General features: G+C 35.2%; 1 protein-coding gene across 1 annotated transcript in view; it reads left to right on the top strand.

Moving 5' to 3' along the window:
* The window catches only part of IL18R1 (interleukin 18 receptor 1), a 55,392-nt gene extending 35,104 nt beyond the window's left edge, over nt 1-20,288 (top strand). Inside the window, exons 6-11 of the mRNA XM_069094915.1 lie at nt 735-797; nt 2,775-2,889; nt 8,947-9,086; nt 11,732-11,878; nt 16,023-16,181; nt 18,536-20,288. Of these exons, the coding sequence (XP_068951016.1) occupies nt 735-797; nt 2,775-2,889; nt 8,947-9,086; nt 11,732-11,878; nt 16,023-16,181; nt 18,536-18,906 (995 nt within the window). The 3' untranslated portion in view covers nt 18,907-20,288. The remainder of the gene's footprint in view (nt 1-734; nt 798-2,774; nt 2,890-8,946; nt 9,087-11,731; nt 11,879-16,022; nt 16,182-18,535) is intronic.
* The last annotated feature ends 7,436 nt before the right edge of the window (nt 20,289-27,724 follow it).

The following is a 27,724-nucleotide window of genomic DNA, read 5'->3' on the forward strand; positions in this document are numbered from 1 at the left end:
ATAAGATGCCAGATTAAACTTTTTTTTTTCTTTTGGCAAAATTACTTTCTAGTTTTTTCCAGGTTTTTTTTTGTTCAGTGGGGAATCCTTTCAAAAACAGTTCATGTTTTTGCATTTATTGATCACCAGGCTGTTGAGTTTGCTTCTGATTCTTCTTTATCCAGTCTTTACCACTAATCTAATTTTCTACTTTTTAACTTGTGCTAAATAGATTAGATGATTATTGTTTTGTGACATGGTTTGAAGTCTAGGAGTGCTATTTCCACTTCATTTATACTTTTGAAATTCTAGACTAGACCCTTTCTTTGTTCAAATAAATTTTGTTATTTTGCCTAGTTCTATTAAAGTGACTCCTTGGTGGTTTCATTACTCTAACATTATAAGTTAATTTAGGTAGTGTCATTCTTTTTATTGCATATATAGGACTCAGTCATATGAAACAATTGTCCTACCAGTTATTTAAGTCTTTATTTTTTTTATTTATATAAAGGGAGTTTTATAGTTTTTGTTGTTGTTATATGTTTTGAGTATGTCTTGGTAATTGAACTCCCAGATAACTTAAGCATTTTCTAATTATTATGGGATGGAATAAAATAATTGCTAAATGAAAACATGTCATAAATGTGGTAAACATATCAACTTCTAGTTTGTTTTATATAGTTCATATGCCTTAATATATGCATTAGAAAAACACTATACAGGAATAATGTATTTTTTTCTCTTTAAAAAAACAGATAACACAGATATGATACCAACACTATATGGGAACAGCATTAATTACGTCGAAGCTGAATTAGGTATACTTATAATGCACATATATCCGATGTTTACATGAAAGTAGTAAGTTTATATGAAGGTAGGGAAAAGAACAGAGTTGGGTTTCAAAGTTATTGTTTTTCATTTGTTTCAGTCACTCTTTGTGACCCCATTTGGGGTTTTCTTGGCAAAGACACTGATGTGCTTTGTTGTTTCCTTCTCCAGCTCCTTTTACAGATGAGGAAATTGGGGCAAATAGGGTGTCAAAGAATAATTAACTAACCTTTGGCCAAATGGATTAGAATAGGACAACTGCATGGTAATGAGGTGCTCAGATACCTAGGTCAGTGTTCTGTCTGTCATTGTGCTGATGATGCTATCCTACAGGGGCAGTTAAAATTTCTCATCTTCATAGAATTTGAGAGATGAAAGGGACCTCAACTATTTTGTAACCCAACCTGTACCGAAAAGGAATCTCCTTGCTAATATATCTGAAACGGTGATCCAGTCTCTGCTTGAAAATTTCTAGGGATAAGGAAATCACCGTCTTTTAAAGTACCCTATTCTAGTTTTGGACAGCTTTAGTTATCAGTGAGTTTTTCCCACTATCATACCTAAATTTGTCTTTCCACAATTTCTACACCTTGTCCCTAGTTCTTCCCTATGGAGTGAAATATAACAAGCTCAATCCCTCTTCTACAGTACATTCCTGTGGATATTTTAAAAGACAGCCCTTATACTCCCTCTCTTGTCTCATGTCTTCTCTTTTTTAAGCTAAACACTGTCACTGCCTTCAATCATGGTCCTTCACAATCTTAGTTGTACTACTCTAGATACACTGTAGCCCACCAATGTCTTTCAACTATGGTGTCGAGAATTGAACATAATACTCAAATGTTTGGAGACTACTTTTGTGGTACCATTACAATCAGACCATTTGGTTATAAACTTAGGTGAAACACTATGAAAAAATTATTCCATTTAGTCTTTCTACTTGAACATGGAAAATTGGTTAATTTCTGGATTCTGAATCGGAAGACAGTGCATTCATACCTAGTATGAGGGACTGGTTAGAGTACTGGACTTGGAGTTAGGAAGATCTGGCTTTAAATTTTCTGACACTACTTACATAATCATGGGCAAGTCACTTAACTTGTCTGATCCTCAGTTACTTTATCTGTGAAATAATATTAATAACGACCTCATGGATTGGTGGTGAGCCTAAAATAAAATAAAACACTTTGTGAATTCTAAAATGGTATATAAATGTCAGCTGTGTGACCTGAGCAAGTTATTTAGATGCTCAGGGTCTCTACTTCCTAATTCTATAGACTAGATTATCTGTAAACTCTGGTCTAGATCTTGGGTCTATGATTCTTGGAACTGATTTTACTCTCTCTGAACAACTTTCTCAATCAATGCAGCTTGACACCTTTTCTGTAATTTATAGTCTTAAGCAAATTGCTTGGGGACACTGACTAGTTAAGAAACTTGATGCTCAGGTTCAGCCAGTCAGTTTGTATCAGAGCTTACTTGAACTCAGGTCCTTCAGACTCTGAAGCCAGTTCTTTCTCCACCATTCTTTATTTAATGAGTTGTAATGGTTGAGCTTTGATATTTCTTCTCACTCTGAAACTCTATGATTCTATAGCCTATCCTTTCATATCCTATCCTGGAAACCTAAACCAACCCTGATGGAATTATTACTGTGGGATAATGTATTCTACATTCTAAACCATAAATTTAAAATTAAATTTTTCAATCATACTCTATAAAATTGGGGACAACTTAAAAACAATCACCAAATTTGTCTATTTCCTGAGAGAAAGCAGGTTTCTCAAAACAAGATTTGAATATTTACACTTTTTAAGTGCCTAGTTCTGTATTCCCCTATATATTGGTGATGATGGGGATTTGGGTAGTATTAATCTCTTAATGTTGTTTAAGGGGAAACTGTAGCTTTGGGGCTCTGCTAAACAGGAAATCTTTCCTTAAGGTTGTGTATTTTTTTTTCCTAGGGAAAGAGAAAACACTTAACTGTACTGCTTTATTGAGGGATCCAACTGGTATAATTTATTGGAATGAAGAGCATGATAATGATACTAATATATATAAAGAGAAGCTAACATACAGGTGGTATATGAGTGTACTTTACAGTATGTCAAATTAATTTTTCATGTGTTATTATGACTTGTAGCCTGCCATTTTATCCACCAAATCAGATTACATACTTGACTAGTCTAAATGATTGTGCTGGAAATTACTATAGACCTTCAAACCAGAAAGAGCAGGTAGAAGATTGACCACATAAACTTGACCATACACAGAGCTGTGTTTATGTGAAAAAAATGGAAGTGGTAAATAGAGTTTCCCAGCCACCCACTCCTCCCAGCTCATTTTGATCTGTTTATAGATTACAGTCTAAACACAGTTATAGACATTTCAGAACTGAAAGGGACTTTGCAGATCTAACTCACTTCCTTTTGGTTCCTTTTGTTCAGCACAAAAAAGACACTTAAAAGCTTGGTTTTTCTGGCAGATATGTGGTTAGCTATATAGTAGTCCACAGATTTGGGAGCATCAGGGGAATACTTTCTTACTTCTGAATATAGAGGAATCCATTAGGGACTATTTTTTAATAGTATGGTGCCATGGAAAGAGCCATGGGTAGTGGCATCTGCCACTGTAGTCAAAGCAAACCTACTTGTGTTAACTGTTCAGTGGTATATGAGGGCCTCAGAATCAGAAGACTAAGGTTACTTCCAATCTCTCCCACTTAATCTTGTGACCACTGGTCATTTAACTTATTCTCTTCAGCATCAGTCTTCTTGTTTGGAGAATGGGGATGATAAAGTAAATGTTACTTTGTCCTCTACCTCCCAATTCCACATGGTATCTCATTAATTGAACTGACACAAATGATGTATAGGAGGGTGTGGTACAGTGAAAAGTGCATTGGCTATGGAGTCAACAGACCTGGGTTCAACACTCACCTCTATTTACTATCTATGTGTCCTTAGGCAAATCATTTAACCTTTTTATATCTCAGTTTCCTTGTTTGTAAAATGAGAGAATTTGATCAGATAAACTCTGAGGGCCTCTCCAGCTCGCAGTCTGTGATCCTATGATTTTTGATGATGAAAATTAAAATCATGGAAGTATTTACTTTGCATTTTTATTTTGGCATACCTTAGACATTGATATCTGCCTACAAGTTTTTGTCAGATTCTCCAAAGAGAGAGACTCCTGAAAAGGCTGAGAACACCCAAATCAAGCTACAAATCCCCACCCAAATTTTACATAGGCCTTCTAGCTGAATATTATTCCTTTTCCTAGTGAACATAATGGAGACAAATTGATATAATAAAATGAACATTGAGCTGAGAATCAAGAAATAGGTGTGAGTCATTTGTTTCACCTTCACTATCTGAATGACTGAGGAAAGTACTTCAGGACTTCAATTACCCTGACTTTAAAATGAGGGGATTAGACTGAATGGGGAAGGAGAAAAGAAAGGAATGAACATCCTTAGTATGCACCATATACTATGCTAAGCATTTTTTAAAAAAATAATTTTTGTTTTTTGAGGGGGGAAGGCAAGGCAGTTGGGTTTAAGTGACCTGTCCAAGGTCACACAGCTAGTTAAGTGTCAAGTGTATGAATTTGAACTCAGGTCCTCCTGATTCCAGGGCCAGTGCTCTATTTGCTGTGCCATTTAGCTGCCTCTTTGTTAAGCATTTTTTGCAAATATAATCTCCTTGATCCTCACACCAACCCTGGGAGGTGGGTGCTATTATTATCCCAGTTTTACAGTTGGGGAAAAAGAAGTAGACAAAAGGTAAGTAACTTGCCCAAGGTCACACAGCTAGGAAGTATCTGAGGTTGAATTAGAACTCAGGTCTTTCTGACGCCAATCCCAGAACTTCATCACTATGCTGGATGAACTCTAAGGTCCCTTTCAGCTCTGAAATTTCAGTCTGTAATTTGCATTGCTATATTTTAGACTATATCTATAAACAGGTCAGGATCCTACATGGAATGGGTGGGTAAGGGACACTTCTTAATCAATTAAATAACCATTTCACTTTTTTTTCATAGACATAGCCCTTTATGTGCAGTTTTTGAATTGTCAGTGAATATAGCTGTTATTTTCTAGGAGCTTTATCTAGTGTAGACAAATCTTTACTGTGATTGACCATAGGTGTAGCCTTTAATTTCTATTTAGCACATTTAGTTAATGGAATCATATATCTTGAGATGGAATAGTCCTCAGAGGAGACTTGTCCCACTCCCTTATCTTAGAAATAAAGAAACCTAGGCTCTGAGTTTGATCTTTTCAAACAGCTATGATAGAAACATTTAACTCAACAAGCATGTGTTTTAAACGCATAACTTCAGAAGATTTAAAACCTGTTATTTCTTTTGTCCAGGTACTAACAGATTCCCACACCAAATACCCACTTTCCTAGTTTGTGGGAAATCTGACGGCTTTCTCTCACTAAAAGTTTTATGTGGATTTGTGAATCGATGTTCTTACTTCGCTGCTGGTGGCAGCACATTGTGCAACCAGTGGATTCATTTACTGCATTTCATATTGCCCAATCCTGTATTTGCCAACTCCCTTATGGCAAAGAAAATGATGTATCCACAACTGTTCTCCCTCAAGTCATATCCTTTAGTAAAGAATGAGGTCACAATCCATTCCCTAAAAGCTATTTCCTATACAATCAGATGTATTTCTTGAATTTAGTCAGTAAAATGTAAATATTATCTCAATGATGAAAAACATATTTGTAAAAAGACCTCAAACTCAAGATTTAAATATGGTAATTTTTTTCTTTAATTTGCAGCCCTATTACAACAGTCTAATCTATACTTTGATAAAGGAATATGGCAAATGATAGCAATTGCTATGCTAATATATAAGAAAATGAGTTCTTCAGTTCAACATTTCAAATAAAAAAAGAAAAAAATATATTCATTGAGTCAATTATCATCTCTACTCTGTTGAATAATAAGTATTAACACCACATTTATAGCATTTAGGGTTAGATAGCATTTTACAAATGATGTCTCATTTAGTCCTCACAGCAACCTTATGAGGTAGGTGCTGTTATTATCTCCATTTTGAAAAGGAGAAAACTGATGCTAGGTGAAGTTAAATGACTTGCCCAGGTTCCACAGATATTTCATATATTGGGTAGAAATGGAACTCAGGCCTTCACCACCAACACCCCCTCCCCACCCACCCCCCCACCCCCACTACCAGATCACCATCACCCCCACCCCCACCCCCACCCCCACCACCACCATCACCATCACCAACATCAACTCCAAGCCTATAACTCCATCTCTTGCACCTTCTAGTTGCCAATGCCTGGAACTCCTCTAGAAATAGCCAAGGAACATTAGTGATGCTATTGCTTATCAGAGGCCACAGGAGGTATTGGTACAAGGACTTGTTGTCAGTGGCAGCTGATCTTCCTGTCTAGTCAGCAAGGGTTCAGGGTCAAGCAAAAAGAGAGCCACAAATTGCTGAAAGCACTCGTACAAAAGAGACACTTATTACCCCAAATTCTTATGAGGTTATTTTAACATGTGACCTTAACATCAGCCACCTTACCACAGCTGGTAGCACAGTGCATAGAGTGCTGGGTGTCTGTAATGGAAATGCAAATTTAAAGATCTTCCTTGCCCTTAGGCCCTTTGATTGGCTTAAGAAACTCTGAGAACCTTCCTTGATTTGAAAATATACTCTGCCTCCTAATAGGCTGAATGTGGTCACATGGAGCCTGTGGCAGGAGGCTTGGTTTTCAGGAATGCCCACACCTTGATGCTGTGTGATTGGGCAGTGGGTCAAGAGGGTGGTTACATTCTCTGACCCAGGGGAAGGCTACATAATCCCTGATGTGAGGCTTTGCTTTGGGGCTCACTTTGAGAAGTGTTCTGTGATTTGATCAGATGAGACTCTGGGAAGCTGTTATTGAGAGCCCCCCGGCTTTGAAAAACCCAGATGTTGATTTGGTATGGATGTAATGGTTGGACAGTTTGGAAACCTGTCTACTTGATCTGTTTCTCTGTCTTGATAATTCTGTCTGTATATTCTGAGGTTCGGAGTGCTGATCTTTTTCCCCTGAACTAGGTAAACGATACATATTCGACTGATTAAAGTAAGCTTGTTAATCCATTTTGAGTTGCTTTCCTTTAACAAAGCAGATCCAAGACCCTGTGTTGGCAGCCACCCTGGGGACGCTGGGGTGCTTGCTGCTACAGCCTCAAGAAATCCTGAGTTCAAATCCAGCCTCAGGCAACAAAGCTGTGTGACTTTGGGCAAGTCATTTAACCTCTGTCTATTTCCACTTCCTCATTCTGTAAATTGTGGATAATAGCACCTGCCTCTCAAGATTGTTGCAAGGGTCAAAAAGGATGATATTTGTGCCTGGAACTTAATAGGTACTATATGAATACTTATTCCCTTTTATCTTTCCCCTAACATGAAAGTGGCTTTTAAATAAGTTCACAAGACAGAGGGCAAATTCCATTGCAAATAACTCCAGAGGACAGCGTTGTTTTTGTAGTTGTTCAGTCTTTTTCAGTTGTGTACAATTCTTGCTGACCCCATTTGAGGTTTTTTTGGCAAAGATATTGTAATGACTTGGCATTTCCTTCTCTAGCTCATTTTATAGATGAGGAAACTGAGGTAAACAAGATTAAGTGACTTGCCCAGGGTCACACAGCTAGTGAGTGTTTTAAGCCAGAATTGAACCCAGCAAGTTGAGTCTTCCAGACTCTAGGCCTGGCACTAAGTCACGTAGCCTCCCAAAGACAAGACATTTTCTTTTTTTTTTTTTAAAGCAATAGGGGTTAAGTAACTCGCTTAATGAACTTACAAGGCCAGTTATTTCTGGGTGTGGTGCTAAGTATCTGAGCCCGGATTTGATCCGCAGGTCATCCCGACACTGGAACCAGTGCTCTTACTTGCTGAACCACCTAGCCACCCCTAACATTTTCTTTTTTACTAAATTGACATATTATTGTACTAAACAATGGAGGTTCAGTGTTGCACTAACCTGTGGCCTCATAATGTAGGCCCCGAGATAGAGAGTCAGTCTCAGGGAATCATAAAGCCTCAATTTAAGTCTTCTTGTGACTCACATTGGTTTCATGATCCTGGGCAATACATGATCTAAATCTCTAAGACTTTGGGCTGCAGAGTAGGTATTTATTTATCAGCCTTTGTACAGGGAATTTCCTCATTGGGAGTTTCTGATACCAATAAAATCACAGGTCATTTCAAAAAAGAAAATAATAAAAGATTAGCACCTGGAGTTTGGAAATCTTTGTTAAACCTGCTTTCATTGTTTGCATATGTGTTGCATAAAGTTTGACCTGTTTTCTCTCATTAAGTCTTTTTTTTTTCTTTTTAGAGGTGAGAGGGCAGGGCAATTGCGGTTAAGTGACTTGTCCAAGGTCACACAGCTAGTACGTGTTAAGTATCTGAGGCCAAATTTGAACTCAGGTCCTCCTGACTGGTTGGTAGGACTGGTACTCTGTTAACTTTGCCACCTAGACAACCCTCCCTCATTAAGTCTTATAATTAGTTTTCTGAATCATGAAAAATTCATTGGAAACATCTCCATATGTAGTATGGTGGTATAACTCTCCTTTTAGTTGGTCCCAGACTTACAGGTGTCCAAGCTATGAATGTACCATATATGAAGGAGAGGCTCTAGATTTAAAATTTTCTGAAATAGTTTCAAATTCAAGAAAAGAAAGTGTATGTTTCAAAAAAGTCCTTGCAAGTCTATGTTGGTTTGATCTAAGTAGTTTCAAATTCTGTCCCTACCTTCAGTAGACATTATTTTGGAAGAGCAGGGAACAATTAATTTTTTTTCACTTGATCCTTTTGTATTTTTATTCTATCACCATTATCTGCCAAGAATTTTAGTTCTGAATCACTCTTTTGATATTGATCCCAAATAATCTCTGATATCTTTTCATAGGTCATTTGAAGAGACTATTATTCTCTTTCACTATCATTCCTTTTAAAATATCTATTGTTGGGGGGAAATCACATGGGTAAATACAGTCAGTGCAATTGAAGACTTGCCCACATATAGATTATTTTATTCAAGCAATATTTTGGTAATGTTAAGCAAACACAATTCTAAATTTGAACTTTTCTTACAGTGGTTCAGATGGCAAGTTATATGTTTCCAGTCTACTGAAGATTAAACTTGTCAAAGAAGAAAATTTGAATGTTTGGTATAATTGTACCTTGGCATCTGCTGGAATCTTGGAGACTATAGGATTCTTCTTGAAGAAGAAAGGTTTGTTAGCCCAATTCTACTTCAGGGATTTGATAGTATGTTAGCTCTGGAAGGGTGTTTGCAAATCATAGAGTCTCAACTACCACATTTTACCAATGGATAAACTGAGACCAGAAAAGATAGTTATTTGACTTATAACTAGTTATACCAAAATTAATGCTGGAATTCAAGTCTCATTGTTTTCCATTATAACAAGCAGATAATTCTTTAAATCAGATGAAGAAAGACAAAGAAAGATGTAGTTCATTTCATTCTATTTTCTATTTCAGAAATAGAAATTCATGACCAGAGTTAAGAATTGAGAGTCTAGTGTTGTAGGCCTTGGATGTGGCTGAAATCAGTTTCCATAGGAATTAAGGGGCCCCTTCTCTCTTTCTTCCCCAGCTCCTGTTTACCTTTAGAATAATAAAGTAAGGCTTGGGGTCAAATGGTGGAGCATAAAAATTAAAAATTGGAGATAATTTCTGGCTCCCAAGTCTCTTTTCTTTAACACATAGGTTTTAGAGTCCTTGAGTATATCTGCTCTTTCTTTCCTTCTTTCTTTTCTTTTGTCGTTCTAGTATTTGTTGAATATCCAGTATGCATGAATCACTAAACTAGGCACATTACAATTGTATCCTCACGTGGTTGCTACAAATAGGTGGTTTCTCAGTAGAAGGCTACCATAATCTTCATTCCTTGCTTTAATGTTCTACCGAAATATAAATATTAAAAAAGTCTGCAGTCAGTGGCCCAGGGGTTGATTAGCAAGACCAGAGCAGGTCTTGCACTTTCTGCTGCCATCCTACACTGTCAGCTTCCCAGGAAGGAAGATGCAAAAGAGGTTGATATCAGAGCAAAGGCAGATTTGTTAGGAAGTCCAGGAAGGGCGAGATTCTGAGAGGACCTGGGAAAGTAAGAGGCAGTGTTTCTCATGGACAGAACTCCCAGGCAGCTACAATGATTTGCAATTGAACAACTTTCCATACTTGAAAATATATCACTCTAAACCAGGGATGGGGACTCTGCCTCCTCAAGGTCACATGTGGCCATCTAGGTCCTGAAGTGTACCCCTTTAACTGAATCTGAACTTCCCAGAACAAATCCCCTTAATAAAAGGATGTGTTCTGTGGAATTTGGACTCAGTCAAAAGGTCACACCCAAGGACCTAGAAGGTGCTATGTGACCTTGAGGCCAAATGTTCTCCACCTCTGCAAACAAAAGTAAAACTTGATGAATCATAAAACTCTCAACCAATATTATTTTTCTTCATGAGGATGCTTTTGCATCAAACATTTCCTCCACAAGCATATATATATATATATGTATGCATGGGCATGTGTGTACACACACACACATATACACACATATATATGTATACATGTACACACACACATATATTTCCTTTTTAGCTGGAGACCTGAAAGTCCTTTACCATTTTTTCATTCAGTTGATCTTTGCTTGACTCGTAAATGCATAGGTGAGGGGCCAGGAGATATGAGGGGCTAAGAAGTGAGCCTGATGGGTTACGACTGCTGCTACTGTAATTCCCCACTTCTTTTTCTGCCTTCCCTCCTTCTCCCAGTCCCCCAAACTCCATTGCCATCACTGCTTCTACCATGACCTGTTTTCCTCCTGTTCTGATTCCTAATATACAAGATCGAGGAAAGGCAAGAGGGGAAGTGCCTTCTGCTCTAAGGAGGAGGCTTGGATGGTGGGGGGGGTGGGCATGAGGAATATAGTAAAATCTAGATGTTTAGTCCTGTAAAAGGTCCAGAGATACATTGGCATGACTTTAACTAGACAGGTCCCTTACTTAACAACTACAGACATATCTGTATTGTTTTAATAGATAATTGTATTAGAACATCTGTGGTTATTTATTTTATTTCATCTTTTAAAAATCGTATTTTAATTGATAACTTGTTTTTTATATCACCTTCATCTTTTTTCTTTTTTTTAACTTTCATTTCTTTTTAAAATTACTTTTTTTTCAATTAACAAAAATTTATTTTCCTTGCACCTCCTCCCACACACTGAGGGAAAAAAGAAAGAAAAAGAAAACAAAACTTCAGTAACAAACATACAAAGTCAAGCAAAACAAATTCCCATATTGGTCATGTCCAAAAAATGTTTATTTCAGTGCCCACCCTGAGTCTGTTACTGCTGTGACAGAAGGTGGATAGCCTGTTCATAATCTCTGGAAAGGTGATGATCAATTATATTGATGAGAGTTCTTAAGTGAAAGGCTATAATTAAGAATCCTGGACTTTCCCCCACTTTAGGATGCTGTTAGCACTGGAATAATAGCTGTGTTCCTGAGTTTATAGCTGCATTATTTCCAAATGCTTCTCCCTTTATTTCTTCCTTTTCCTTTCATATCGAGTCAGTACCCACAAAGTTGTCATGATTTAAAACGCTCCCGTATGCCTCCTTCAAGGTTCAAAATTAAAATTTGCACAGATTTTGAGCTGAAAAAGTGACATGTATTTCAGTTTGCCTTCAAGGAAGATCATTCTAACTGACCCAAATTAAGCACTTGAGTTGAGCAAAAGATGTTTGCAAATCTGTACTGGGAGTGGATGTCATTAAAGGGACTGGATAATTAAATTTTTTTCCTAACATAAAAAATAATGAATTTTTTCTTTCTTTTTTTCCCCTGGAAGGTGCTGCTGATGTTTCCAGACACATTTTCATTATTGTCCTTGTATCTTCAGCTGCAGTCATCTTCCTAGTTATTATGTGTGTAATTTATAGAATTGATATACTTTTATGTTACAGGGATCTAATTAGAAGAGATGAGACTTTAACAGGTAAAATTTATCGCTTTACTGGGCTTTCTTTTCTTGTCTCATATATATACTCCATTCTCAAATGAGAAGTTAGTATGCATTTAATTGTATTGCATTGTTAGGACATATTTGTTGTTGGATATAACTTTAAAGAGGGTTCTAGGGATAAACAAACTTCCTACTATCTGTGGTGACAATTTAAATTACACTTAGCTCCTTAGCACTCAAAAATGAGTTTTTACTGTGCTCTCTTCCAGTTGTCTAAATTTTATCTAGAAATTATTCTCTGGTTGTTTTATATTTGTATGTCTGTCTGTCTTGTACCCTTCAAAGATGTGGTAACCTCCTCCAGAATAAGGTCTTTTTCTTCTGGATGTACTGTATGATGTTACATTCTTAATAAATATTTGTTGAATTAAGCTTAATTGCTATTTATTGTTTTGGCCCAGCAAGGGGAGGTTAATGGGAGGAACATTGTATACAGAGTCACAAAACTGGGTTATTTCTACTATTAGCTCCTTCCCTCCCTAGTGGGTGACATCAGGTGAACCATTTGTCATTTTGCCCCCCAGTTTCTCCATTTGCAATATGAAGGATGAGTAGTAAATGACTTCTTTGGCAGAGGATAGGGTTCTGGATCTGGAGACAGGAAGGCCTGAGTTAAAATCCATATTCATACAATTACTAGTCGTGTAACCCTGGTCAAGTCACTTGAACACCATTTGCTTCAGTTTCCTCATCTGCAAAACAAGAATAACTTCAAAGTATTATTTTTATGTTGATTAGTTTTTTCAGTCACGTCTAATTCTTTGTGACAGCAGTTTGGAGTTTTCTTGGCAAAGATACTGGAGTGGTTTGCCATTTTTCCTCCTATAGTTTGTTTCACAGATGAGGAAATTGAAGCAAACAGGGTTAAGTTACTTGCCTAGGGTCATACAGCTAGTAAGTGCAGGCTGAATTTGAGGACAGATCTTTATGACCCCTGACCTATCCACTGTGCCACCTAGCTGCCAGAGTTTGATTCTACGACCCTAAATTTAATGTAGGATAAGGTAATTATCGTCTGTTGAATTTATGGAGATAAAAAAAATGACACTGTGAGAACAAAAAACTCATAGGTTTGGTTGTGAGATGCATGGCTTTCTGGTGAAGAGAAGCTGTTAGCAAACTGTGAGGAATTTATTATATTTATAATTTTGCTTTTATAAAGGACCCAAACAAAGTATAACAATTTCAACAGCCTCCTCTGTTTTTCAAACAAGTATTTTCTAGGTATGTTTGACCTGAATTACAAATATGCTCAATTGTAAATCTTTCTGCTCATTTTTTTCAAGCTGGCCAGTTCATAGAAATACTCCCTTAGGTGTTTATTGTAAATGATAAGACTTCATCATGGAATATTTGCACATTTTTAAAAATTAGATTTTTGTTTGGGGGGTATATTTGTTAGTAGGACCAGTGAAATACATGGGTCCATTTCATTTTTTAAGTTGAAATAAGCTTAAGAACAGATAGTCCTTTGAGAGTGGGCATTGTAGAGGTAATAGTAAAATGAAACATTCAGCAATTTCGATGAGTAGAAAATTTCTGGCTAATTCATAATTCTGTCCTCTACACAAGTCGTTCTCCAAAGCAGTTCCATCTTATTTAGTATAAATCAGTTAGAGTAGGTAGGTAGGGAAGTAGATAAACAGAAAGGAAGGAGAAATGAAACCTTGTTAAACAGAATTGCCCAAAATATCCCTGGGAGTAAACATTTCTTTTAGGAAATTTTAAAAGTCCATAACACATAAACACATAACTCATCTGGTAATATACTATAAAGCATATGATTTGACTAAAATTCAGTGTTCATAAAATAATTTTTAAAACATTATATATTTGCTCCAGGATGCACTATTAACACATTGATAAATTGTGGTTATATACTCACTAATGTCAAATGTGGTCATTTGTTAGTTTGAACTTGTCTTAGTTTATTTATTACAAATCTACCTCTATTGAAAATGTGCTTAAATTATACAGTTACATGTGTTTTTATATATGTCTTCAGTTTCGAGATTCAGTTTTACTCCATGGTCTGATATCATGGCACTTCTCAGAAAGTTAGAATCTTATTCTAACAAATAATATTTCACAATAGGAAAATCAATTCTTATTCTAACAAAGGATAACAGTTGACAATGGTGATTCCCTGTTTTAGTTCAAAGGCCCTAATATTGATTAAAATAAGCCTTGTGGGATATTATATAAAAGAAAATTTACGATGCATCTTTGGTAATAAATTTGTCAAGTAGGAAACAATTTCAATCTGAAGCTGGTGAGACTGAAAGGCATTCAAGATAAGTGTGCTAGGAGTTGGTGGGAGGGACAATAAGCATGCTGAGGGGTATAAATAATGCTTCTTTTCTGTAAAATGAAAGAGTCCTTTCCACTTCCAACATTTTATGAGTTCAAGTTCAAGTTAATGAGTTAAGCTAGTAGAATATGTTATATTAAAAAATCTGACCAAAAAATGCAATCACCTTCAGGTTTGACCTGATAAATGTATTAGTACTAATGGATTAGTAAGTATAACTCTAAAGAGAATACTGAATTCTCTCCAAGGAGTCCACTTACGCCAGTGATGTGTCCCATTAGCCATCAAATTTAGACCATTCTCATATTCCCATCCCTTGTAATCCTTCTACTAATTTATATCCATCACGTACTTCAAGGTATGACTTAACGCTTCAGTCTTCTAATCCCTAATGGATATTCCTCCCACTCTGAACACATTTTCTTTCTGTGTCTCTTTAACATTCATGGCTTTTCAGTTTATGTCATTTTACTTTGCACACGCTGTCATGTTGCTTTGTAATTGTTATTTTATTGTTGTATGTTTTGTCTCTTCAACTAGATTGGAAGATCCTAGAAGTTTGGAGCATCTTCTAATTTGGAAGGGTATCCTATTCAATAATATACAATAAGTGTTGTTTTTTTCTTTTAAACTAACACCTCCTCAATTTTCCCCTTTGTTCCTTGAGCAGCAAACAATTTCATACTTGTGAACCCAGTAAGGGCAGTTGTTATTGTCAATGAATAATGCTTTTCTGTATGCCAAAAAAAGCTTTCTTATTAAAAGGAGTACGTCATAGTAATGTCTTATATACCCCTTTCTAGTATAGACTCCCTCAATCTTTATCTCTATTTTTTCTGTCCCTAGAGTATATCCATCACTTAAAGGTGTTATTTACATCAGTCATAGAGATAAATAAAATCCAAGGTCTGGAATTCCTGCTGTCATGTAACAAAGAAATGATTGGTTACCTTCCTTCATTATCAAGTCATGGGAATATTAGTTAGTTTGTCAGCCATTTGCTATGATTTAACTTTTTTCTTTTATATGTGACATCCCTGCAGTTAGATTTTAAGGTCTTCAAGACCCAGAGTAACTTCTACTTATTTCCACCCAGGGTTGGGGAACCTGTAGCCTCAAGACTACATGTGACCCTCTAGGGCCACAACTGTGAAGTTCAGATTCAGAAAAAGGCTTGCACTTGAGGACCTAGAGGGCCATATATGACTTTGAGGCCACAGCACATAACAGGAACTGAATAAATAACTAATAGTGCAGCAGGCATTCATTAAATACTTGTTGGTTTATCTGTACTCAATATTGTACACAGTAGGTGATTACAGATAAAATTTATTACTGAAATTCAACAAATACATTTTCTAAGAGGAGAAAATGACATATGTGTGATGTATGTTAAAGCAAATATTTTCCTCCTTGTTGATGGTGATCTTTTGGTGATTTTTATATAATAGTTATTTAAATTCAGAAAAAAAATTTAGCCATAAAATGTCTTTTATTATATTTAATGTTATATATGTATGTATATAAATAAAGATTATAAATGTGAATGTGCATATATATATATGATACCTATGTGTGTTTCAGATAAAACCTCCTAAAATGCATTTCAACTCGTTTCCATAAAATGCATTTATATAGGGAGTTCTCTATTTCTTAGTTGGATATCTGTTAAACAGATATTATAATTTAGTCTTCAAGTGATTTCTACTGGTTATCAATATATTGAGCATTTTCTTCAAATTAAGGTCCTGATCAGATTTGATTTACACATTGAGTAACTTAAGAGGAAAACTTCTTTCCCCACAGATGGAAAAGAGTATGATGCATTTGTGTCTTACCTGAAAGACTGCCGACCAGATAATGGAGATGAACAGAAGTTTGCTCTAGAGATTCTGCCTGGAGCCTTAGAAAAACATTTTGGCTATAAATTATGCATATTTGAAAGGGACATAATTCCTGGAGGAGGTAAGCAAAGAGAATAGAAGGTGGAAAACCAGTGAAGGTGTTTTCTGTCTAAATAGAACACAAAGGGACAAAAGTAGTTGAGACTTAGTATTTTAGTCTTGTAAATGCTTATTTTTTTCTTGTCTTTTCTAAAAAAGGACCAGAGTCTGTTTTTTTTTTTTTTTAGGTTTACCCAACAGCTAAACACATGTTAATTGTGGTAGCTCTGTTAACTTCCTTTCTAAGAATCTGTTTATTTGCTGTGCTTCACACATTTCTCTGAAACTGTGTGGTGGGCACACTGTTTTTAAGAAAAAAATTTTGATACTAACCTAATCAAATTCCTTTGATCTAGAAAGCCAGAATCCTGTACCTATTTTGATGAAACATTTTGTGGACAAAAATGGTTCCCACTGTTAAGAAACGACACAATTAGTACACTGATATCCTTCCATAAAATATTTACTGGTCTTACAGACAAAGCCTCAGCTTACAAAAATAGAGAAAATTGGCGAGTTGGTAGTGGATAAGTATAAGGAATGATCATTATCTCTTTAGTCATGGTTTCTTGGAGAGGTTCCTCATACAACTGACTACAAAGTGATGAATTTTTCAGTTGTAGGGACTACAAAGTGACTACAAGGAATTATAGATCCTTGAAATACTGGTGTGTGTGTGTGTGTGTGTGTGTGTGTGTGTGTGCATGTGTGTGTTTCAGGAGAATGCTAATTTTTTGCTGGCAGGAATGCAGAACAAAAGTTGAGTTGGCCAAAGACCCTCATCCCCTTTAAGTATTTACTCAGCTCCTATGATTTGCATGGGTCATAATTGGCATTACATTAGTGGAAAAGTATTAAAAATATTTTTCTCATGCTAATTCAAGTAAGCATATAGATTGAAAGAAAAGCAGTTCTAAAGATGGGCTTATGACTTCGATCTCTACCTCTTACCAGAACTGAAATACCCTATCCTCCCACTGTTTGTTAATTCTTTCATTCATTCCTTACTTCATTTGTTTATTTTTATTTAAGCAACCAGAAAATGTCATTTCAAAATAAAATATACTTAAACTATACATCAAAATAAGTAACAAGAAAAATTCCACCCCATACATATTCTTGCATATTCTTCAACTGGTTAACTAATATTACTAGGGAAAGAGGTGACAGAGGAGAAAAGTAGGGCTGGGGTTACTCACGGGGCAAAGCTGCTCATCTCCTCTGACGATGTCACAATTCTGTTTCCTGCCACTCTCAGCAGGTGTTTGCTGATTTAGTATTCAGTGGTTGGGTTTTTCTTTCAGCTCTTGTCTTCAGCTGCAATGTGGGTTCTTTGCTACACCATAGCTACATAATCTGAGCTCTACAAAGCTCAGATGATTTCCAGAGAAGGCAACACACAACTAATTGCCCCTAGTCAACTAGCTAGAAAAACCATCAGACTTTCAATGCTCTCGTTTGAACTGCTTTCCCTGCTGTTACTTGTAGGTTCTTTCAATGTGAAATTGTATTTGACTTAGAGTTGAGAAAATTATTTTCAACTTCTTAGCAATCCCATGATGCCAAGGATGGTCCATGCATATCAGATACATGTCAATAAAGTTCTATGTGTACTCTTTTGTTCTACATTCTTGTCATAAAGAAAATCACTGTCTTCTCTACACACAGGTGTGTATTATAGATTATATTTATGGAGTGACATTCTGAGAGGCACTGACTTAGTGGGTAGACAGCTAGATGCTCTTAGAGCTTCTTGAGTTCAAATCCTCCCTCTGCCTTATACTGACACTGTGACCCTGAGCAAATCACTTAAACTCTTAGTAACCTAGGCAACTCTCTAAGACTAGATGTTGAAGAGAAATTAACTCCATGTATTATTAGAGGCAGTTTCCTAAATTAGGAGTTCTCCATATTAAATCATAGGTTTAATCCTTATATTTGGAATGAGAACACTGAACTTGAAATTCAGATTTGTATTCTTCCTCAGACACATACTGATTGTATTGACTTGATCAAGGCATGTCATTTTTCTAATCTCAGTTTCCTTACCTGTAAAATTGAGATAATACTGTACTATCTCCCTTATATGGTGGTTTTGAGGAAAACATTTATAAATTCAAATGCTATGTAAATGTGAGGCTATCATAATTTAGAAAAGATGAGTTCATTTTCAATAGGCCTAACAAAATTATTTTTTCATCTCATTTTCTATTTGGAAATAATCCTATAACTTTCAAGAAGATATCTTAATTTTATAAGGTCCCCAAATGTAATAGAATAAGCCATATTACTCCTATTTAAAAGTTTTTTGGATGATTGTAATTTCCTGCCTATCCTTTTAGCTGTCCTAACCAAATATACATTTTCAATTATCAGCTATTGTTGATGACATCCATTCGTTGATTAAAAATAGCAGAAGGCTAATCATTGTCCTGAGTGAAAATTACATGTCTAATAAAGTCAGATATGAACTTGAAAGTGGACTTCATGAAGCACTGGTGGAAAGAAAAATTAAAATAATCTTAATTGAATTCACACCTATTAGGGACTTTACATTCTTACCACAGTCCCTGGAGCTTCTGAAATCTCACAGGATTCTAAAGTGGAAGGGAAATAAATCTCTTCCTTACAACTCAAGATTTTGGAAGAATCTGCGATACTTGATGCCTGCCAAAACTACCAAGTCAATTGTTTTTCCTTCAGATCCCGTGGGAAATGAATCAGTGCCTGTTCTTTCAAAGGTTTAGTCTTCAAGATAATAAAGTCAAGTGACTGGTTCTAAAGACATCACAAGGCTACATAATGAAAAATTTACATGAAAATCACTTCACTTCATTCCAGAAAACTGAGGAGTTCATTTAAAATAAATCTTATTTTGGAATCGGTACAAACCTCTGCTTCTTCATCATCTTGAGAGTGACCTAAATGAAGACCACCTTCCTCCCCCTTCTTGTTTTGTCCTGGCCTCTTGTATTGCTTACAGTTACCAGAGAGGGATGCATGCACTTTGAAACATGTTGTATTTGCTTGAGTGTAGGTCTTTAGTTTTGAATGCTAATAACTCCATTGGATTAAATGGTTACTATTAAAAAGAGATAAAAGAATATTTCATGTAGATTGAGGTAGATGCCTTCATTCTCTCTCAATAGCTGTCTACTTCTCCACAGTGCTTACGGGAAATATCTTAGACAAGAAGGAAGGGGGAAAGGGTAAATATGGCTTGCAAAGTTAACCTTCTGAATATATATCTTGCTGGCTGAATATTCTGCTAACCACTGATTCACATTTTATTCATCAGATTCCCACTATTTCAGTGAGGCATTACAAAGTATCCATTTAATTAATTAGGTCTGTCCCTAAAAATGGAACAATTAGGTCGTGCAGTGTGGATAGAGGCCAGACCTTGAGGCAGGAAGACTCATATTCTGAGATCAAATCTGGACTCAGACATTTACTAGTCGTGTGACTGGGCAAGTCAGTTAAGCCTGTTTGCCTCAGTTCCTCATCTATAAAGTGAACTGGAGAAGGAAATGGGAAACCACGTAAGAATCCTTACCAAGAAAACCCCAAATGAGGTCACAAATAGTTGGATACAACTCAAACAACTGAACAACAATAAAATCCTTTAAAAATTTCTTTAAAGATTCCTTAAAGAACTTTCATCACCTGTTCGTATGGAAAGCATACAGAATTAGGCTGTTTATCATTTATAATAAATTAAAAACTTATTTACATTATATCAATGTTTCTCCAAGCTTTGTCCCCAAGGACCGTTGGAGCCCCCGAAACCTTTTCAGGTGATCTGTGAGGTCAAAATTGTTTTCATGATAATGCTAAAGCATTATTTGTCCATTTAGAATACTTCTCCTTTTTCCAATTATGTAGCTGTGTGATGCCAGATTTTCTTCATGGACTTCAACCAAAACAATGTATTATAGCAGATTCAATACAGCAGCAAATATAAGAATCCACCTGTCTTCTAATAAGCCATATATTAAAGAGATTTACAGAAATATATAAAACAATGTCACTAAACTATTTGCGGGAGGGGGAATACTATTTTTCATAAGAACGATATTTCTGTTAATACATAATGGGTTCATCATGGTTATTTTAAATGAATTAATAAATAATTTAATATCTGATGAGTTTTAATTTATAATATAGTAAATATCAATAGATATAACTCAATAAACAGAAGCCCTTTGGGGTCCTCAATAATTTTTATGAGGTTAAAGGTATCCTGAAATTTTAAAAAGTTTAAAAATTACTGGGCCTATATTAATCTCACCTGTATTTAGGGATGGGTCAGAAGTCACATGGATTCATGAGGTATTTTTGTGGGGGTTTTTTGTTTTGTTTTGTGTGTATTTTTTAAAGAAGATGCAGATAATTCTAAACAGGATGATAAGATTGATATTCACCTATGGCCAATACTTATTTGGTAATAGATTAGAACAGGGGTTCTTAGCCTTTTCAGTGTCATGAACCCTTTGGGCAGTCTGTTGAGGCTTGTCAGCCCTACTCAGAATAATTGTTTGTTTCTTTGTTTTTAATTGAAGACAATGTTTTTTTTTTCCCATTCAAGTTCATAGATACCCTGAAAGGTATCCATAGTCAAGAATATGTGGACTAAAGTGAAATCTGATAAGGGCAAGGAAGGAAGTCATAAAAGTCTGCAGAGTGAGTTATGGAAATTCGCTCCAAGTTTGAGAGAAATGAGGGAAGGTATAAAAAGATAATACTTTTGACACTGAAAGAGTGACTAGGGTAATGTCTAAATAAATGAAATGACCAAAATACAGTAGGTCCTACAATATAATTTCAAGAATCTTACCTATCAGTAAGTAACACTATCCAGTTAATTTAAGTTATTAATGTGTAATACACATCACCTGGGCCTAAATATTAAGAAATCTTATTAAGTATCTCTTATTTGCCTCACGGCTCTACTGAAGATTTTCCTTGAGAACATTGATTTCTTTTGCCCATACCCAGGCTTTACCCTAGGAATAGCAGAATTTGGTTTATGTCTAGATCCCTGATGAAAAGGAAAAGGGCCCTCAGAACTCTATACAGGTACTCAGACAGGCAAAACAAAAACTTTCCCTAGGGTCCCATACATTCTTTCAGTAGCACTTCTCTGGATTCAGGGCTTAGGTCATAGAGGATGGAAGGACACAACACAAGGGAAAAAATGCAGGGTTGCTAAAGAGTCAAATAATCCCCCTCTATGGCACCTATAAAATCCTCCATACATACACTTTACTTTAGATATGCTCTCCCTGCAAGTAGGAAAAAGACTCAGAGTCATGAGAGAATAGAGCTCCCCTTTATAAGACCTACACAGGCCAAGAAACTCATTGTACCAGTGAAGGTACAGGTTTACTCATCTATGTTCTGACTCCATTACTTTTCTGACTCTCAGTTTTAGCTTCTACTTTGCCCAAGAATTTATTTTCTAGGTCCAGAAAGATTAGTCTAGGAAACTAATGCATATGGCTCCTTAGAGCACTTGGTTTTCTGGAATGGTATGTTGTCTTGGTAGCCTTCTCCTAAAGGAAGAGAACCTATTTGACTATTATTCTCCTATCTATTTATTTAGCTTTCCATTTAAAGGTCTAAATCTGAGTTTGTGACCCAGATCTATGAATTGAAAATAAATCAATTTTACTTAGTGTGGTATGAATGGGGCCACCTAGGACAAGACAAAGAATTAACAATTTATTAAGAATTAACGTCATTAAGAGAATTTCACACCTTGCTTAAGAGACTAGTCACGCTACAACAAAGCCCTTTTCAGTAGGGTTCTGAGAGTCCTGAGCAATGTTTGCACATCTACTATAAGTAACAAGAAGAGCTAACATTTATATAGCATTTTATAAAACACGTTTATCCCAACAAGCCTGTGAGGCAGGGTATATTTGCATTACATTATTCATTCATATATATATATATATAAACATTATACATACATATATATTAACATTATATATACATTATACATATATACACACACACACATACATGCATATATTCTTTACTTTACAGATGAGGAAACCAAGATTCAGAGGTGGGAACTGCCTTGATAAAAATCACATATGTAGTAAGTGGCAGTCTTGGAACTCAAACTCAGGTCTTCTGACTTCAAATACAATACTCTTTGCATTACACTTCACTACCTTTCTCAGGATTAAATATATTTACAGAAATTGAATCAGTCATGGACTACCAACTTAGGGGCAATATGTCACTATGACAAAATCTGGGAAAATTTACTGAGGGATTGTGGTAAAACAGAAAGAACACTGAATTTGGAATCATATGACCTAAATTCAAATCCTGACTTATTTACAACCTTTGTGACTCGAGCCACTTAAGTTCTGTGGGGCTTATTCTCTCCATCTGTAAAAGAGGAGATTGGATTACAAAATTTCTAAATACTTAAGAGAAAATTTATAATTATAAATGCATACATCAATAAAACAGAGAAAAAGGTCAATGATTTGATCATGGAACTAATAAAACTATGAAAATAACGAATTAAAAATCCCTAAATACCAAAATTCTGAAAATCAATGTACAGATTAATAAGACTGGAAGCTTTTAAAAAATTGAACTAATAAAATTAGAAACTAGTTTTAATTAAAAAATTATAGATAAACCATTAGTTGATTTGTTTAAAAAAGAAAGAGAAGAAAACAATTACCCATGTCAAAAATGAAAATGTTGAATGCACAATCAACAAAGAAGAAATTAAAACAATTGTTAGTAGCTATTTTGCCCAATTATATGCCAACAAAAACTGATCATCTAAATGAAATAAACATTTGCATAAATATGAACTTCCCAGATTAACAGAAGAGGAAATAGAATACCCTGTCTTAGAAAAAGAAATTGAGCTCAGGGCCAGATGGATTTACAAGTGAATTCTACCAAGTCTCTAAGGAACAATCAATCCCAATGTTATATAAGCTATTAGAAAATATAGATATAAAAGTCCTACAAAATTCCCTCTGTGACACAACTATGATTTTGACACCTAAACCAGGAAAAGTAAAAAATAGAAAGAAAACTATGGACCAATTTCTCTAAAGAATATTGAAGCAAAAATTTTAAATGAAATATTAGCATGGAGATTATAGCAATATTTCACAAGGATCATACCAGATGGGACTTATACCAGGAATTCAGGGTTGGTTTAGCATTAGGAAAACTATAAACATAATTGACAGTGTTAAAACACAAAAACAACAAAAACGCATGATTTTTTCAGTAGATGAAGAAAAAAACCCTTTTAACCAAATATGATACCCATTCCTAATTTAAAAAAACACTTGGAAGCATATGGAGGTTTTAAAAAAAATGATGAATGTTCTATCTAAAACAAAAAGTAAACATTATCTGCAGTAGAGCAAAGATGTCCATTATAACCATTATTCAATATTGTGCTAGATTTAAATGCCAGGTATAGTAAAAAGGTAAGGCAAAATAAACAAATAATGGGTTACAATGAAACAAAGCTGTTACTTTTTGCAGATTATATTGTTATACTTAGAAAGCCCTAGAGAATCAACAACATAAAACTAGTTAAAATAAACAGATTTAGTATAGTTGCAGAATATAAAATAAACCTATATCAATAATGAGCATTTCCTTATATTTCCAACAAAATCCAGCAAGTAGGATAGTGAGAGAATTTTTGTTTAAACTAAATGCAGTTAGGGACAGCTAGGTGGCACAGTGAATAGAGCACTGAGCCTGGAGTCGGAAAGACCTGAGTTCAAATCCAGCCTCAGACACTTAACACAAAAACTAGCTGTGTGACCTTGGGCAAGTCACTTGACCCTAATTGCCCTGCCTTCCTCCCTCCAAAAAAAATCAATAAAATAAAATAACTGCAGATAACACAAAATATGTTGGAGTTTACCTGTCAAGACATACACAGCAACTATATGAACACAGTTTCAAAACACTTTTCGCACAAAGACAGGCAAGCAATTGGAAATATTAATTACTCATGGGAAGGCCAAACCAATATGATAAAATGACAATTCTACTTAAGCTAATTTACTTATTCAGTACCATACCAAACTACCAAAGGTTTATTTCATAGAACTAGAAAAAATAGTAACAGAATTCATCTTGAGGAGCAAAAGGTCAAGAATATTAAGGGAATCAGTTAAAATAATAGTGAAGGAGGGCTGTATAACAGAAGCAGATCTCAAACTATACTACAAAGTAGTAATCATCAAAATAATTTGGTACTGGGGTGGCTAGGCAGTGCAGTGAATAGAGCACTGGCCCTGGAGTCAGGAAAACCTGAGTTCAAATCCGACCTCAGACACTGAACACTTACTAGCTGCGTGACCTTGGACAAGTCACTTAACCCCAATTGCCCTCCAAAAAGCAAAAAAAAGAAACAAAAGCAACAATTTGGTATTTAGTATGAAGTAAAGTTGTTAATAACATAAATTAAAACCTCAACATACAGAAGTAAAAGACCATAGAAACCTAGTATTTGATAAACCCAAAGATCCAAGCAATTGGAGCAATAACTCATTTTACCAAAAAAAAATGGAAAAACTAAAAAGTCTTTTGGCAGAAACAGGGCTTTTCATACCATATACAAATTTAAGCTTAAAATGGGTACATGATTTGGTCATGAAGGATGATGTTCTCAGCAAATGAAGGGAGTGTTGAAAAATCACCTGTGAGATCTGTGGATAAAGGAAGAGCTTATGACCAAACCAGAGGATCATGTGAGATATAGTGGATAATTTTGATTACATTAAATTAAAATGCTTTTTCACAAGTAAAATTAATGCATCACAATTAGAAGGAAATTCGGGGGGGGATTTAGAGCAAGTTTCTCTGCTTCGTTTCTCAAAATATCTCATTTCTCAAAGGTTTAATTTCTCCAATATATAAGGAATGGAGTCAAATTTATAAACATGAAAGCTATTGATAAATGGTCAGAGAATGTGAACAGACATTTTTCAAAGGAAGAAATAAAAATTGTCAATAGTCATATGAAAAATGCTTATAAATTAAAACAACTCTGAGGCACAATCTCATACCTATCAGGTTAGCTAATATGACAGAAAGGGAAATGGCATCTAAAGAAAATATTTTTAAGTGTATTAATGCACTGTTTTATTAATTATTAATTATTTTTATTAATTAATCATTTATTAATTATTATTAATTAACTGTTGGTGGAACTGTGACCTGGTAAAACCATTCTGAAGAATTATGCCCAAAGAGCTATTAAATTGTGTATACTCTTTAATACAACAATATCACTCCTAGGTGAATATCCTTAAAAAAAATTTTTTTAGAGGGGGGGGGAGACCCATATGTACAAAATATTTACAACAGATCTTTTTGTAGTAGCAAAAAATTGGAAACTGATTGAATATTCATCAATTGCGGAATGGAAGAACAGATTGATTGTGATGGAACACTTTTGTGCTATGAGAAATGACAAAGAGGATGGTTTCAGAAAAACCTAGATTTATGTGAGTTAATACAAAGAGAAGGTAGCAGAACTACCATAACACTGTACACAGTAACAGCAATTTTGTAATGATAATCAACTGTGAGAAACTTAATACCCTGGTCAAGACAATGATTCACAACAATTCCAAAGGACTCAGAATGAAAAATGCTGTCCATACCCAGAGAGAGAATTGCTGAATTTTGAGTACAGATTGAAGCATATTTTTTCCACTTTATTTTTGTTGCTTTTTCCCCTTACGACATGCCTATAGTGGAAATCTGTTTTGTATGACTTCATATGTACAATGGGTATTGTATTTCTTTGCCTTCTTAATGGGTAGGGGAGGGGTGGAAGGAGGGACAAAATTTGGAACTGAAAACAATGTTTAAAACATCTCTAAGGCCAGTTGCTGGCACAATGAATAGAGCACTAGCCCTGGAGTCAGGAGGACCTGAGTTCAAATGCGGTCTCAGACACTTGACATTTACTAGTTGTGTAATCTTAGGCAAGTCACTTAACCCTGATTGCCTTACCTCCTGCTCCACAAAAACAAAACAAAACAAACAAAAAAACTCTAAATCCCCTTTCTGCTCTAGATCTATGCTATTATAATGATGATGATGGTGATGATGCATTTTCATAAACCTAGTTAATGATTTCAGATGATTTTTTTTAAATGAAGGAAACATAAAGTGCTAAAGTAAATGAAAAGGTTTTCCCTTTTGCATTTACAATATAGGAAGTTTTGAAGTTAGATATGTTTGTCTAAATTGAAACCTAAATGTAGCTGTATTTGAATTTTCCATGTCACACACTTGGATGTTATCTTTAGCAAAACACTAGTCAGGTTCATTAATTCTTGAGACAGTGGATTATAATGGGGACGTTCTGTTACATGATGTTCTGTTACCTTTTTCTTTGGTATGTGAATTTTTAAAAACCAATAAAATGAACAACTGGACTTCATGTATTTTGATTTCTTAAATTCTGAGATCTTTGATTTTCTTTTCATAAAATCACAGTCACAGAAGGCGTTATATAGGGTTGGGAGGGACTCTAGGATTATTTCATCTAGTCTCCTTATTTTTAAGGTGGGGAAACTGTGGCCAAGAGTAGATGCCATTTTCTTCTATTTTCCTGAGAAAAAAGAAGTGTCAACTTCCTTATTTACTCCTTACCTCAAAATACCTAATTTTTTTTCTTCCTTCTCCCCAACCAGGATCAGATTAAACAGTGTACATCCATCTCTTTCTCTCCCCATGTCTATATCTATTCTTACACACATTTTTGTAAATGTGTATATGTACTTATATATCAAATATAGCATAATAAATCACATATGTGCAATATATGTGTATATATACATACATATAATACATACATATGTATATGTGTATACACACACACATACAGTGTTCCCAACAAATTCTTACTGATTAATGTCATCAATTTTAGTATTTGGATAGGAGAAAAAATGCTTTATTAACAAAATAGTATTTTTACACATCTGTCAATTATCTTCTATCCTCCTTTCCTTTCTTGCTCCAACTTGACATTCAGCAGGAGTTGTTGGGGTTTTTTTATTCTTTATTTATTTTTTATTATGAATCATTTTCAGATTTTTTAAAAAATTGTTCAATTTTATCCTTCCCTATGTTCTCACATATTGCAATCTGTAGGTAGATGTGGCATACTGAAAATCCTAATTTTACTATGAACCAATTTCTCCAGACCTTCAAGAAGGTACAAGACCAACATCTGAAGGAGGATAAGCTTGTTGTATTCCTGTACCTTTGCTCTCACTATATATTCCTCCAGGTTATGATCAATTATCTCTTTCTTTACCCTAGCTGCCTGGTGATAGTCCATGGTAGTGATGGTTGTGGTGCTGCTGCATGTGTGTGTGGTGGGAGGACTCCCATTCAATTCCTTACAAATTCTCCCAGAACTTTTGGTGATGACAACGGTTACATGATTGTATGTCTAGTCATATGAAATATTGTAATGTTAAGGGAATTTGAAGATCTTCCCTACCCCTCAATAGGCCCATGTGACCTGCTTTG

The sequence above is a fragment of the Petaurus breviceps genome, unplaced genomic scaffold (assembly GCF_028583685.1).
Source record: "Petaurus breviceps papuanus isolate PSGF00001 unplaced genomic scaffold, PetGlider_PUasm1.0 223, whole genome shotgun sequence".
Lineage (NCBI taxonomy): Eukaryota > Metazoa > Chordata > Mammalia > Diprotodontia > Petauridae > Petaurus > Petaurus breviceps.